This window comes from Fulmarus glacialis, unplaced genomic scaffold (genome assembly GCF_000690835.1).
Source record: "Fulmarus glacialis isolate BGI_N327 unplaced genomic scaffold, ASM69083v1 scaffold13647, whole genome shotgun sequence".
NCBI classification, from domain to species: domain Eukaryota; kingdom Metazoa; phylum Chordata; class Aves; order Procellariiformes; family Procellariidae; genus Fulmarus; species Fulmarus glacialis.
This window is the reverse complement of record NW_009223877.1, coordinates 1-16,230: the sequence shown is the minus strand read 5'-3', so window position 1 is coordinate 16,230 and position 16,230 is coordinate 1. Positions and strand designations below refer to the sequence as shown.

The window sequence follows — 16,230 nt, the reverse complement described above, 5'->3', positions numbered from 1 at the left end:
TCGGGCAGATTGGCATCATGCATGAGCTCCAAAGTGGAGTACCCAAGAGGTTGTTTGGCTGCCAAACTTTATGATTCAGGGGCCAAACTATTTACGGTTTAGATACTAATCTCTTGGACTATACCCAGAAGCCAGTAACAGCATTTTGAACTAGCCAGAGTTGGTAAAATCCAAGTAGAGTACATTACAGCCTAGCTTGAAAGTGCTGAAGGCAGGGAATGGTGTTGAAGGCCTCTCCAAGAGGATGGACTATGTTCTTGGCCAGCATTACTTATGGGATTGTTCATCTTCCAGAACAGAATACCCTTGAGTAGTAGCTGGCTTTCAACACTCTGGTTGTCTAAAACTTGCACTATTGTGTAAAGCTTGCATATTGTTAAGTTAAGACAGGTGACTTTCAGCTGGGCTATTAACTTTGGCTTGCGTTAGCTGGAAGGAAGCAGGCAGATTAAGTGTGAAGAAAACTACAAATGGGTGTTGAAAACACTCCCAAAGACATTTTTTCAACATGAATGTCAGTAGTCATCACATAAACTAAGTGGATGCACTTTCAATCTAATTGGAGAAATCTCTTCTGCAGAGAGTTACTATTTTTACACACATTTACTTTCCCCAGAAATGGACATTTCTACAATTTGAGGTATCTTGGAAATGCACAAATGTATAATTATCATACCTCAAATACAGCAGATGACAAAATTTAGTGGAGGATCAGCAAAAAATGGTGACAAGCGAATTCCTTTACCCATCTTCAATAGGAGCTCCTAGAATTTCTTCAGAGGGCTAGTCCAGTGCAATACAGTCTGTTCACATGTGTAAGTTCCTGCATACAGACAGCCTTAGGGCTGCTGAAAGTGCTCAGTAATATGATTTGTCTTTTTATTACAAAGAAAAAAAACCTGCTGTGATTTCTGTATTGTGCATGGTATGAAAACTAGGCTTTAAGAACTAGGGAACACTAGAAAAGTCAAGTAATGCTAAAGCTAGAAATTTATTTATTCCTGAGCAGCTTTCCCATAAAAAGTGAAGTCTGAAGACCATAAATATAATCAATTTTATTAAATAATAAAAGTACATCAAATATTTGTATTTTATCCAATTAAAAAGTCCCAATCAAACAGAAAATTAATCACAGTTCCATCATTTGTGGCTAAATCAGAGGTGGGTATCGTTTACCCTGGCACTGTGACAAACAGTAATAACCTGAATCTGATACAACTCTGCTGTAACTCTGTTGGAAAATAAGCTTTAAAAGTTCTGTTTCTTAGAAAACTGGAAACCTGTAAATAGATTTAACCTACTTCTCACAATTTATTTTCAGTGGTATGTGTTGTGGCTTTAATTTTTAAAATTGCTTAGATTTTGTTCTCGCCCATATTGCTATCTGGAACTCTCAATCTTATTACGACCTAGTCTTCCCCACCTATGAAGTAAGGTGTGTGGCTTAATTTTCTCTAGCAGACCTATTTTTCACTAGACTGATCCTTCTTTTTCTAGTAGGCAGGAAAGAGCAAAATCAACAAAGGCTTGGTTGGTTTTCTCCCTCTTTCCACCAAATGAGACATTTTTGAAACTACAGTGAAATACTTGAAGTTCCATTTTGTGTTTCTGATCAGCCTTTTAGCTGCCTTGAAGTTATGTAAGGAAATTAATAGCAGATCCAATGAATTTGCATGAAGATGCCAAGATGAATGTTACTTGGCACCAGATTTTAGGAGCTCATGCTATAACTTCTAGAGAATTAAGTAACTTTTAGTCAGTTCTTTGAGGAGAATCTAGTTGAATCTACGGTGGAATCTAGAATACCGCTTGCATTTCCAAAGGTGATGTACAAAGCGGCAGTTTTCTGAACTTTGATTTCAGTTATCCCTCTTTCCTAAACAAAATAAGCAACCTTCCCAAAAGTGGACTTACTTTAAGGGAGTACTTGCTTAGTGCTTTAGAGTTCATTGGTAGTGTCTTACTAAATTGTAAATGTGACATTGCTAAATGTATTGTACATTTAAGAAGAGTATAATAATTTTAATGTGGTATTTGAAGGTAAAACTGATGTGCCCTTTGTGCATTTCCTTAGTTTTTCATTTTATAGCAGTTCTAGATAACAAGAAATGATTACGTTGAAGAGAACTAGAGTGATGAATGCATTTTTTAAAATAAAATTTTAGTGTGGAGAATATGCTCAATTATATTTTATTGGCACATAAATCAGCAATTGTACCACCAAAGTGTGCATGCTAATTATTGCACATTAACACAAAAATCCTTATATACTGTCTTCTTTTTTCCTCAAATTTGCTGGGAAAACCTTTTGGTTATAGTTTCATAATATTAGTGTTATCAATTTAACTTAAAAAAATAATTTTCAGACTCCACTATGTGATGGGGATCAACTAAAGGCTGTCCCATTAAGCTCATCCATTTTCACTGTACATGCGTTCAGCGGTATTTACAAATTGCACATGGAGTACATTTGATGGAGGGAGCGTTGTCCTTCTAGTGCAGTTTACGATGGCGATACCTGCCTGCTTTTTCTTTTGCTGCATTGGCACAGGCATTGTGCTTATTTTGTTGTAAGTGGTTCCAGTATTTGATCAGTTCACTAGGTTGGAACTGATGGGAGGTAATTAGGTGGCTATATTTACAGCTGGAGTAAGAAACTCGCCAGTGATTGAAGACAAACTCATTGGGTGGAGGCATAGGGTCAATTCGCAGCTTGGCAAGACAGATCCCCACGTATACATCCTCTAAATGTAAACGTCTGATGCTTAAGGAGACTTTAAAGATTTTTTCTGCTAAATCCCCAGAAAAAACATAACCAGTTCCAGAGCAGAATACAGGATAACGTTCACTTGGATACAAATCAGGTGGCATATACCATTTACTATCCTTGTTCCTATTAGGTGCATAACCTCTCATTAAGTAACCCGTGAAATACTTGTGCCTCGGAGGAAGTTCTGGTTTCAGAAGCTTGTGTATTAAATATTCAGTATTGACAAACATATCACTGTCAGTTTTCATAACATATGGAACATGTGGACAGTAAGATGCAACCCAGTTCATTCCCATCAGAGTTTTAATGGTTAAATTATAGTAGGTGTCTAAGTATTCTTGTTGAATGATGTCGTGGTACTGTCTGCTTTCCTCTAGTATGGTACGCTGGAGGTATCCATTTGTCTTGATGCTTAACCCCAGCAAAAAAATACGAACAATTTGGATGCTAGGTGTCAGGCTTTCGTTACCCCAAGTTTGTCGAATAGCTTGTCTAGCTTCCACCTGGCCCGGCTCTGCAGCTATGAGCAATATTAGAAAAGGGGTCTTCTCTTGGCATTTCTCAGGCTCGTTGATGATGTATTTGAAGTGATACGAAGTTGGGTGCCCGGTACCTTTTTCGTTGTAAATACTTCCATTGGCACTGAGTGTATTTTCCAAACCAGTTACTCCTTGCAGTGACAGATCCGTGTTGTTGGAGTTGGTGACTGTTTGAGGCCTGAGCGTCTGAGGTACGGCGTCTTTCCACATGTTCCTTAGAGAGCTGTGGTTTGTCTCGCTTTTTGTAGATCTAAATCCTCGTATAGTGTAAGCCATGGGATTTTCTTTGAATCCAGCCCTGCCTGGCAGCCAGTCGTGATGATTAAAGAACAGAAACATAGCAAAAAGGAATACGAGAGAGATCAGGCCAATAAGATGGGTGCGAAACAGAGACCTTTTGGTATTCCAGGTCATCTTTGCAAAGCAGCAGTGTCGTCTTCTCCACTGAAGCATGTTGCAAGAATCCAATGATGGCATATGAGACAATGGCCAAGGAAAATGCTTTTCCGATCGTTTTTGAACTCACTGCTATTCTTTGGTATTCATTTTCTTTTGTTCATGTCGAGTAATTGTCTGCAAGTGGCTCACTCTGCAAAGATTTAAAAAAGAAAATCAGAAATATTTCATTTTACATGCTCATGATATAAAAGGTTACAATGAGAAAGTAGATATAAAATTGAGTTCAATTTTTTTGAAAAAACAGCCCATGTTAATATAAACAAGGTTTGATTTTTATGCTAAAAGCCAACCTTGTTTTATGATTAAAGTTGACTTGATTTGTTAGCTTTTAAAAATGCTTTTTTCATGGTAAGTTCTGCCAAACATCCTGGGTACCAAAGATAAAATGAAAAAGAAAAAAAAAAAAATTTGATCACGTTAGCAGAAAAAGTGTGAAGTAGACGTAAATTAGCTTCATGTATACTGACTGTGAAATCCTTCTACAGTGTTTGAGAAGGACTGAATGAAAAGGCCTGGATACCAGATGGAAGGTTTATTGGCATTAATTAAAATTGATTTGACATGCAGAGGCTAGTACGGCTCACAGTTTAAAAACCTGTTTTGTAAAATGGTCATGTATCGTTGGTGGGACAGACGGCACAAGGTTGATTATGGCAGAGCTGTGTTAGTCACAGTACACTGCTTGGCGTGTTTCCACCGGCCCCGACTGTGTTCGGAAAGTCAATGAGAAGATGCACCTGTCAAAATTAATTTTCAGGGTCCAGTAACCTCACTGCACAGCCCTCAGATGGTAACGCAGGATTACATTTTCGGTCACCTTTCAGGCACCTTTAACCTTCTGCTCCACAATGAAGGAAAATACTGAATGGAGCATTTGGCTGTTGTGCCAGGCTCATATGCAGTCGATGTAAAATTAAGCTGTTGATTTTTGGTAGGCAGAGATCAGGTAAATGTTCGTATTAACTGGAAGTAAAATTGCACAGCACTAAGTTTCTGGCAAGCATGATGAACATGATTTTGGGGTTTTTTTCCTCTGTAAATTTATATGTAACTACTATACTTCTGGTATACAGAAATTTCAAGTATTGTTACCAGCAGCTGTGACTGTAGGAAGAAGCGCCAAAGTAGTCTGTGCTTCATTTTCTCTTAAATTTTTTTCATATTCAAGAGCAGAGTCAATATGGCAGCTTCATGATGCTGCATATTAAAAGCTGATCACATCATCTCGTAAATGAACCTTTCACTGCACAGTAGCAATTCGTTTGTGATTTTCAATTTGCTCCAATTTATTTCTGGGCCCTAGGGTTTTGTATAGGAAAAAGGATGACAGTTGAACAAGAGTCCATAGAAAATGCTATTTCTAATATAAATGTGTAATTTATTAATTGCTTTGCTATCTTCTAAAACCAGTATTTGGATTAATTTCTGCATTTAAAAACTAAGTGACACGTTATATGGGAAATTAGAGGATTTTACATTGTAAGGAAGTAATTTAAGATGAGATGGCAGTTGAATAATATATCATTAAATTGTATGTGTGTGACAACATTCAGTCTGCCTGGTTCATGTACGGCAAAATTTGTGTTTCAAAAGGGTTGGGAGAGACGTATAACTGAGCTTTATTTTAATTACTGTATGTCAGTTTATATATAAACAAAATGACGTGTATGCAGAAGATGCCTCATTCACAGTATTTGGAAGCAAGGGGGAAGCAGCATTGCACGGAGTCGGAGTTGTCCCTCGTGCCAGCCTCCGCCAGGAGGAGCAAGGAAGTGGGGATGCTAACTGTGCTTTGTGACAATGTAAACGTATCTAAAAAGGTGACACTGCTCCTTAGCTCTCTTTCTGAAATAGCAAAATATTTGCCTAGTGATCTATTAAGCTCTTCCCTGCCGTTGTGCTGTTACACAGCGTTCATTAATTTTGTTCTCAAGCTCACTGAAAGTATCTGATTTTTTTTTTTTTTTTTTAAACTGCATTGGACTGATGCCACTTACTGGAGACTGAGCTATCTTTCTAAAAATTATTTTCCAGTCTACAGCTGTTAAGCATGTGTTTAGTCTAAAGTATGCAGCTTGAGAATTAACCTGAAATTCCACACTACACTTTTTATGCTGCTTTAACTCGCACATTATCCTTATGTAAAAGAAAATAAGCCCCAAATGTAGAAGACTTATGCTTATCTGACCACTTGCACCTGCTTTTGCATGCTTAGAAAATAAAAGCCTGCCCTCAAAACTAATAACTTTTAGTTTCTCTGCAGTGTGCAGTGAGTTTTAAATGAACACTCAGCTGTTTGGGAAGAATATCTCTGCATAAGTAAACGTAAATGTCACTTCAAAGAGTACCCGAGATCTCAGGGAAATTAATTGTTTGATACCAGTTTGGAGGGCAACAGTGGGAATATTTGATTAATTATCATTCCATTGCATGCATATGCAGTTTAGGAAGAAAGTCAAAACCAAAATTTCACGAATGTGGAGTAGCAGCTAGAATTTGGATTAATTTTGTCACACTGAATTGTTCCACGCCTAAAACTGCAGTCATTAGATGCAAATACTTCAGCAAATCTGCACTGCCCTACTAATCTATGTTTAATTTTTAATTGAGGTAGTGTTTTGTTGTGCACCTAACTTTCATATGGCAATAGGCGAAAGTGAGAATCTTAAGTTAGGTACATATTTGTGTAAACTGAAAACTGTTTTCAGGTGCTGTCTTTCTATGATGCACTGAGAAAGTGTCCCAGAAAAGGCAGTTGTAATGGCTGAAACCTTTTTTTTTTTTTTTTTTTTAAGCTGCATGCTCACATTGTGCACATTAAAATAAGTTTTACAGTAAGGGATGGAACTAGAATCATAAGAAATTTAAAAAGAGTAATTTCTCATTTGCAGATTTCCTTGATTTTTCAAGATGGGAGTTTCCTAGAAAATCTTCAATCTCTGTTTGCCCTTTAAAAAGGCATTGTATGGATAGGGGAAGGACCCACATGTATTTCTCAGCTTCATAAAACTGTTGACTGAAAAAACCAAATAACTTTCTGTCTCATTTTCTTTGTAATTCAGGTGTATAACATTTCAAAATATATAGTGAGTATTAAGCATTTGAAATACAGCAATAGCAATTGCTCCTTTAAAAAAATACTACATGCCAGGATGCATTGTTTAAAAACAACGTAAGCAGCTATCAATATATATTAAAAACACCATCAAATAGTATCATAAAAATACTATTTTTCTCTCACTTTTAAATTAGGGTTAGAGCATTACTGCTTGTGCCTAAATATTTAAAATTGCATTTCACGGAAGTCTTATGAACAGGCACCAACCATTGGCAGTAGGTAAAAAAGCCTAAGCATAGCAAAAGGTCTCTATACAATCACCTTGTCCTCTGAAGGTGTGTTGTTGCATGTAGCTCTGCATTTTGAAGATATGATTTATAATAATTCTACTTCATTTTTGGCACTTGACTGTGCAGCCACTGATGCATTATCAAATGCCAAATATATAAACTGTGAATGCCTCTTGAATTTTTATTTGTGATCTGTGCTCTGCTGGTGTTTCAGTTCCTTGTACTTTCAGTTCTGCTCTATAATTACAGCTTTGCAGATTGAAGCATCCGACTTCCTATTCACATGTCCTGGATTTTCGTATTTTGATTAGCTGTGTGGGCAAACTCTTTAATTAGAGGGAAGAGTTCAAAAGGCAGCCTGAGTCGGTATTCTGATAAACAGCAGCAGCGGTTGCATATTAGGCCTCACATAATGTGCCTGAGTTCACTTACAAGCCACATTAATCTTTTGCACAAAACAGTACTCGGGATGAGGTTTGATGTGCAGGTTTTTAAATGTCAGATACGAAAGTCACACCACTTGCTAGGCATGCTTCTCCAGAAGTGTTGCCTCAGGGTAGGCTTTTTTGTTTTAAAAGTTTTGGAAAGTGGCTTTACCTTCTAAACGTCTGAAAAGTGATCTGAAACCAGTGACTGTTGTATGGTACATCCTTAGGTATGTGAACTCTTTCCAGTTGCAGTTGGTTTATAGCATGTTAGCATTGCCTTGGGCAAAGAAAGCACATTTATACTGACGTTTAATGATTTATTATAGCTTATTGGTAGATTCTGCAGATAAGCACTTTCTTTCTGTGGTGTATGAAATTGATATAGATTTAGGTCTTAAATTTGTATTGCAAATATTCATCTTGTTTGTTTGCCACTAGTGATGAAGCATTTATATTTCAACAATAAATAGAAATGAATGGCAATTAGATGGCATGTCATTTTATAATCAAAGTTAAACAGTGTTTTCATATTAAACAGAAATTGTAATGATGGCATGAGGTAAGTTATGTGCTCACCATTTTGAGTGTATAGTATTTGAAGGTTTCCTTTTGGGATGTCGGGGGAGCCTGGTGTTACTTGTAAAATGTGGTGCCTGATTGCACTGCTGATGGTTTAAATCGTGTCCAATCTTTTGCATGCTCTCAGTTTACGCTTGGCTGATACTAGCCTGATGACATTTTGCTTGTGTTTCAGGGGGAAAAAAGCAAGTGTAAAAAGGTCTGAAGGTACTTTTAAGATAATGTTACTTGACTGCGTGGTCTGTTTTGGTGGTTCAGTGCTCTCACTGTGTCACATCATGGTCATTTTACAAGTGCTTTAAGATTACTTCAGATAAGGATTAATTCTGACCTAGTTTGAGGGGATTTCTAACTGTTTTTTCTGTATCGGAGGGTTTTGAGTTTTTAATTTCTCAATTAAAAGCAATCATTACAGTAGCAACATTATCCCTTTAATCCCTCTTCTCTAGGCACACCAACCTTGTGCAGACTGAAAGCAATGCATTTCGTAAGTGTAAGGTGGTGACATTGTGCTGTGGGAGAGGAAAACCTGCTAGAATTCTTTCTCCCTGTTCAGAGACATGTTATCTTGGGGTTCTGCAAATTAGGAACGATCATTATCTGTAATGGCTGAAAAGGTAACAGACAATCAAATGAATATCACACACAAGGATTTGACATACCTTCCTTGGCCAGGCCATTTATGGTGCGAGGATTATACCCACAGAAAATAGTTTTGGCACGCCATCACTTCAGCAAAAAAGATGCTATCGAACATGCGCACATCCCCCAACAGTCTGCTTCCTGCGATTGCTTTTCACAGTATCCAATCTGTCCATCTGTCTGCTCGTTGCTGTGTTACCTTCCTTGCTCATAAGTGTTATCCTTGTCTTGGGGCTTTTTGTTCATCCTTCAAACAAAAGGACAGTAGTTCTCGTTTCTGTTCTGGTCGGGGCTGTCTGGCGTTCACGGCCGATACATTGGAGCTTTTACATCTGGTGTTTCCCTTGTCGGACAATGCAGTGCTGTGTTCTCTTCTCTTCAGTATCCATATTTCTAATGGTAATGTTAGCAGGGACTGCTAGCGTGTAGTGGTTCAGTTGCCTTCAGTAATAGGATTTCCCTCTGTTCCTTCCTTCATTGTTGCTAGGCAGTAATAGAAATGGGTTTGAGCTGTTTTAACCGAGGATTCTGGTCTATAAAATCCATTCCGTAGTTCTTCAGCTGCTGCACAGGCAGGCAGCAGTTTAAATGTGGGCTTTGACAGATGCTGTCTTCTGACAGAGCAGAATTTAACGTCACTGCTTGGCTGAATCCCACGTGATTGTTTGCATTCATTTTGACTAAATCCGAAAGCAGCCAGAAAGCTTTACAGGCTCTTTTTCCTATTTGATAAATGATACATACTCAGTTCAAGCACAATGATAGGTGACTAGTATAAAAATTGTATGATTATTAAATGAATGATTGAGGGTTTTTTCAAATTGTTTTCACTTTTCCTTGACACTGTAACTTATGATTCTCTAGGGGATTTTTAATGCTAGATGTTCTGTTCCTGTATTCCGAAAGCTGTTCTGCACTGCAAAGGAATTATAAGCATTTAAATACCGAAGCTTGATTTAACCCATTTGGCTCTCTTCGAGTATAAATCTTTTGTGCCTTAATGCCAAAGAAAAAATGTATTTCTTTGCTCATACTTCCTTTACACATGCTTACTCTATAAAAGCTGCTTTTTGTAATCTTAGGTTAGACAATTAAGCTGGATGACACTAATGTATAAGCACATACTGTTAAGCTGCCTTTCTGCTGTTAATGGCTTTCTTCCTTGGTAAAGGTCGAAGTCTGGTATTGCAGTATCGGGAGCACTTGATTTCAATTATTGATGGTTCTAAAATGTCTTTTGTCTGTTACAGACATACCTATATTATAGAATTTGTCTTTCTGGTCCTAATGAAACTTGTGTTCCTTTCATTTCTGTCCTTTCAACGACTGACCCTTCTATGCTGAAGCATCTTATCATATTTACTACATGTTAAAAATAAAATAAGCTACCAGCATACTTACCCAAGTATTTATTAGTCACTGTGTTTGTCCACTCTGTTTTGAAAAGTTAATGACTAGCTCTTTAGACTGTTCTGTTTTTGGTTTGTTTTGTTTTTAGCCGAAGGATAAAGAAAATATAATTGCTCTATCATATGGTATCTCTGATTAGTAGGATTGGGGGTAGGTACGTCCTTTACCGGCAAATAAGGCTTCCCCAGGCAGTCAGTGTGTTTTACTATTCTAGATGCATGTTCTGATAATTTACTAGAAACATAATCAGATTTATATCCTCCTAACTAAATCACCTGTGTACACTAACTTTCTCTATTAATTTAGTGTTGTTTTTAATGTATGCATTTCCTATCCTAATGACAATTTCCACAAATCCTATGATCCCATTTGAGGCATTTTAGGAGTATTAGCATATTCCCTAAGTATTAATTATAAATATAACGTGCATATCAGTAAAGACTTGCATCTCCTCCACTCTAAAAATTTTGTATTTAAAAATGGAGGGGGGGTCAGCAGCGCGGTGGAGCAAGAGAGGAGACCTGTGTCCAGCACCACTTATTGTTCTGGGATGTTTATGAATAATTGGGAAACAGTGCTTTGAAAGGTTGCATGTGTGCTCAGTCTACTGAACCCTATGTAACATACAGAACTTTATGTAATCTGTTGCTGTATCTATACAAATATGTGACAGAGTTTGGCTAGGAGTACTGTCAATTTGCTGCATTCTGAGCTACGAATAGGAAATCAGGCGAGATATTCATGTAGTTAATTTACCGGTGTTGATTTACATAGAAGCAAGTAATGTTTTTTCAAATACCAGCATGTAAATCTGCCTCTGATTTTTGAATTTTAAGATAAGATACAAAACATTGTATACAGGAAGCAAGTCTAAATCTCAGCAGAGTGGTTATTAAAATCCATAGTGTTTCCACTTAATTTACTGCTGCTTCACTATACCTGAAGTGTTTCTTCGAAGGTTTGTGAGTTATATGTAGTATGTTTACATATTGGGGTGGGCAGAGCTGTTTTTATTTTTCTGTAAATGCTCATTAGTAAATATTAAAGGTACAAAAATCCCAAGGATCATTTTTTCTGAATAGAATCTGTTTTAAAGTAAATTTAGAAGGGAACAGACATTAGCTTTGGCTTTTAATTATATGACCATATCTCTTGTGTATAGCTTGTAAAGTTCAGGCAGAGCTATTGCCTGTTGATATGCGTAAAATTTGTCATCTTGCCACGTGAGCAAACCGAATACGAATTCTTAAATCTTAATGAACAATTTCTTCTGTTCACTCATTCTTTGCTTTTAAAGAATGAGCAGGTCTTTGCTTATCTTACGGAAAAATAAGGAAAAGCTTTGATTTTTTTTTTTTTTTTTTCCTACTACTTTCTATCTGGGTGTGACTGATGTAGCTTTAGAGAGTCAAAGTTTCAGGAAGAAATTCCTTCTCTTTTATAGCGCTTTCTTCTTTATTTTATATGGTACTGTATGTTTCTGGGTGTTTCAGGAGGGCAGAGCTTGCTTTGTACTGGAAATAAGACCTGAAGGTTTGAGTAATCTTGCTGGGCTGAAGGTTGGAATGAGCTTTATTTCGGCTAAATCTCACCATGAAGGGTCAGTGGACTGCTTGTTCTTGATCCAAGGAGTAGTATGTTCTGTAATGTTACTATGGTTACATCTTAAATTAGAAGCTGCGGTGATAGTGTTTGAAATGCTGCCATCTATTAAGACTAAGAAGGAGTTACTCTGATGTGAGGATGTACAGCATGTGTGTAAGGAACACTATAGAGTTACCATGGCCAGTGAAAGCTTGACTGTTCAGTGAATTCTGCAAAGCTAGAAGCAGATGCAAGGAGTCAGGGAAGATGTCTACTTAGAATAACCTGTGCACGTGACAACTGTGAACTATGCGAAGTGTACTTATGCAAAACAAACGTGTGTAGGTTTGGAATATTTTCTACAAAAACCTTAAAAAACTTTCTATGTGTCATCTTTAGAGGGTATCAGCAGAATCTTATCTAACTGGTTTTAAAATAAATCGGACCCTAAGGTTGAGCCATTAAATAAAGTTCTGTCTTAACAACATTAATAGAAGTTTCTGAAATCAATTTAGAGTGGTTGTGATAGTCAGGTGTGTACTGCTTGGTAATTTTCTGCCTGGTGGCCACGAGTCCCGTGAAAGTTAAACTAAATATGTACATCATAGCTGACATGTCAACTGAATGTTCCTATATGGACTGTGCTTTCTGGATACTCCATGAATACTTTGCAAAGTTTATTCCATTTTATCATAGTAAAATGTAGTATTATTTCAGCTGTAATGTGTTGAGAGCGTTTCGAGTGACAGTTCAAAACGGTTAATGGCAACATTTTCAAGGTTGGCTATTTTTGCTTTTAAACTTTTTTTTTCTTCTGGAAATGTGTTAGTACAGAATGTCATAAATGCTTAGTTTTAATTTTCTGTGGTACAAATTATTACACATATGGCCAGTGGCCATTCTTCTCTTTGCTTCAAAAAAGAATACTTTTCCAATAAGTCATGTACAGTGGAGAGAACAGGGTTGTAGAATATTTGTCAATTTGCTTGGCCACTTTGTGATCCCAATATGTTTCTTAACTATCACAAGCATGTTTGTAACTGCATGAAAAACAGCAATCTAGAAATGACCACAAGTGTCAGTGTTGCCTGCCTTATTTTCCTTAGCAGATTTTCACCATTGTTTAGTTCGTTGTGAAACCCAGCTTACGCTTGCTGCATTTTTTTATAAATGGTCAAGATTTTGCACTCTATTCTAATCACACCCAAGCCATAAACTTAGTGATTTCATTAATCTCTGAATGTCTTAAATTTAAAGCAGAAAAGCAGCAGTATAGATCGGTCTGAAATGGTGATAGAACTAGAAAAGGTTTCCAGTTATTCTGAAACATGCATATTTTTGTTTGCTAATGAGTAGTTGGTAATTATTATATCATTCAGTAAGGAATATAAGCACATCCCCTAACTCTACAAAGTTGTGAGAGAGAGAGAGGAAAGACCAAGTGATCTTTTCAAGTCAGGACATTTCAAGGGGATGTTTCATAATTCTGAAGCTTGTATTTTTTTATCAAGTAGACTGACATTCTAGGTATCCAACTGGAATTTGATGCATTCTCCTATCACAGCTTCCTGTGAGGAACACAGGTTTGGAGTGCTTCAAAATTCACTTGAAAAGCCAAAATACAAAATGGTTTCGGTCTACTTTATTTCTGTTCTCATTTTGTATGTTATGCAAATTTTGCATATTGGACTACTGTCCAGACACGTTTCTTTCCTCAACAGTGTGTTGTTTGCTTTATCACATCTTCCTTCTTTTCTGTATTCTGATTTTTCATGTCTTCCCCCAGGCTTTGCATCCAATTATTGCTGATCTCAAGTGCTAAATGGAGGGTTTTTTTTCCAGGGGATGGACAACATAATTTCATTTGTATTGTGCAGTATTTTTAGTTGCGTGGTTCTCCCCTGATGAACTGACAATCCAGTGCCAGCAGAATTATTTTCTGCCTGTCACAAGTGTTCCTTTTGCATTCTGAGAAGAGCAGGGACTTTATGAAGCTTTGATTCAGCACAGCAGGGGAGAGAAGGCCAACCAGCAGAAGTACCGAACGTTCGCAGGCAGTTTAAAGAACAGCTGTGGAAAATAAGACTTCTGTTTTTCCCCTTACCTTATGACTTGCCCCTAACACCCATCCTCACACCCCCAGCATGAGAATTTGAAATGAAAACTTAAATTCTTACAGAAAGTGGGACTTCATGGAAGAACTGATACTACGTATCAAATCTCTTAAAGCAGGAAGGTGGCATCCTATGGAAGTTAATAAGCCACCAGCTCTTCTGCCTCAGGAGAAAAATGCATTGTTCGAGCTGTTACCACCTGTCCAGCCCCTTCTCTCTGTGTGATTCCTTCCTGCAACAGGCACAGAAAGATCCTTTTCCCTTAGGCTGTCTTCAGGCTCTTGATGGATCCAGCACTTCTCTCCCAACGATTTGAACAGTCTTGACCCATCAGGTTCATCAGTAGAATGCAGACCTCCTGCCCAGCACTTTTCCTTGGACTGCTGGATGAGCTACGTAGAATTTTTTTTTGTTGTGATACTGATTAAGAGAGTAGATCCAGCTGTTCATCTGCTCGCTAATTTTTTTTCCTGTTGTATATGGTTTGTACGTGAATATGGAGGCATTTTGTCAGCCTCAAAAATTCCTGGTTTTGAAGTTGAAATTGGTGACACAGATGTTTAGTTAATGTTAAATAATGTGAAATTGAAGAGCTGGACTTTCAGAGCTGTCAGAATTTCATGTGTGTTGGGGTTGAGACCTGTATTGACTCTTTCCATTGTTACATTTCTTCCGTAGCTTTAGTACATTAATTCCTACAGCTCCATCCTGTAGGTATCCTCATTTACAGCTAATTCTGTAGGACATGCAGGCTTTACAGCAGAAATAACAAAGCTTTAGCAAGTGTCTTAAATGCCTGCAGCCTTTTCTTCAAGCACAGATGCTTAAACTAGGAAAAACAACAAAATCTGTGGAAAAATCCTTTCTCCAGTGTTCCAAGAGGTTCTATCCCTGTAATAAATTTAAGCAATATTTGTTCATATCCAACAGAAGACCTGGGTCATAAAATGGAGAATAAGTCCTCTCTTAAGAGCAGTTCTCTGCCGCCCTTTCTTTGACATGTTGGGGGAACTAAAATTATTCCAGACACCTTGCACACCACCTAGTTTGATAGAACTGCTTCAGCTTGGCCAGCCAGTTTCATGTATCTGTTTTTTCCTAATGTTGTTCCATGTTAATGATTCCCTCAACTTGAAGTAGTTTCCAGTCAGTGTATGTTAATGAAATGCTGATTTTAATATGTGCTGAGTTTTATCATATAGTATGCCTAATATAATTGAACTGATTTCCAGTTACTTCAAAGTTAATTCTGTTTTGTGGCAAAAATCCTTTGGAAGTAAATGTTCATTTGTATATGCTTCTGATGAACAAAGAAATCAAGTTACCATACAAAATGACTCTGCATACCCCTAGTTGCCAGTCTCTCCTTCCAGACTTTCTCTTTCCACTTTTGAAATTCTCATTAAAGTTAAATGATAGCATCCCTTTAGTGACTTCCAAGGAAAAGAAAACTATGCTGTGGAAATCATGCTTTTTGTCTGAAAGTTATTCAATTCATAATTCCTTCTGTAATCAGTGTAAGATTCTAGATTAATTTCATGAGCCTGAGGATTTTTTTCACATAAATTACTAATGTAGAGTCAGAGTCACCAGGACTCCTAGTCCTCAAATACATGATTTAGAGGAAATCCTTAGAGCTTAGTTTGTATTATGTTAATTGACAGAGAATATTGGTTCACAACTAGAGAATTTTTATTCTTTTCTGCTATCCTAAACTATATTTTAAACTTAAACTCCAGGGTTTTTATTTTCTGTAATTTACTGGCTTCTAACAGAAGAAGTCAGAGACAGCTTTCTTGCATCTTGTCCATCTCAAGACATAATATTAAGAATCATTAATGCATACTGTAGGGATATGTGCGTTTAACAGAAAAAAATACTGGATATATTTAATGTAATAATGCTGAATTAATAAAATTTGGCCTAAAATGAAAGATTATATTTTTCTATAATAGAGAGATATATTCTTGTAACTCTTAATCAGCATCTGCAAAGCTTTCTATCACTGATCTGTTTCATTAAAGTAGAGTAAATTTATAGGAAGCATCTGTCATCCAAAAAAAAAAAAAACAACCCAATCTCTTAAAAACACAAAAAACTGTCATCCTCTTAAAATCCCTACAAATCTCATGAACTTGGATGATGGGTTGCACATTGCAGATTCTTTTAAGTCTTCTCTCAAGGATTTGCGTAACTAAGCATTCAGACCTCTACAAATGCTTTTTCTATAATTTTTGGTTAATGCACGTTTGTGCTTTACTTGTGTGCAAGTATTATGATTTACACTGCAGAAGAAAAGAAATAACTTTTCAGAGGCCAAACCTGACCTTTTTCCCTGCTCCCCTCCCCCCCTCCCC

The 16,230-nt window shown here is 37.1% G+C and overlaps 1 protein-coding gene across 1 annotated transcript; it reads right to left on the bottom strand.

The window, feature by feature from the left end:
* Nucleotides 1-2,356: 2,356 nt before the first annotated feature.
* Nucleotides 2,357-9,013, bottom strand: B3GALT2 (UDP-Gal:betaGlcNAc beta 1,3-galactosyltransferase, polypeptide 2). Its single transcript, XM_009581966.1, has 2 exons — nucleotides 8,786-9,013; nucleotides 2,357-3,896 (listed from the first exon to the last, which is right to left on the bottom strand). The coding sequence occupies exon 2, from the start codon at nucleotides 3,784-3,786 to the stop codon at nucleotides 2,494-2,496; it is 1,293 nt and encodes a 430-aa protein (XP_009580261.1). The 5' UTR covers nucleotides 3,787-3,896; nucleotides 8,786-9,013; the 3' UTR covers nucleotides 2,357-2,493.
* Nucleotides 9,014-16,230: the final 7,217 nt, after the last annotated feature.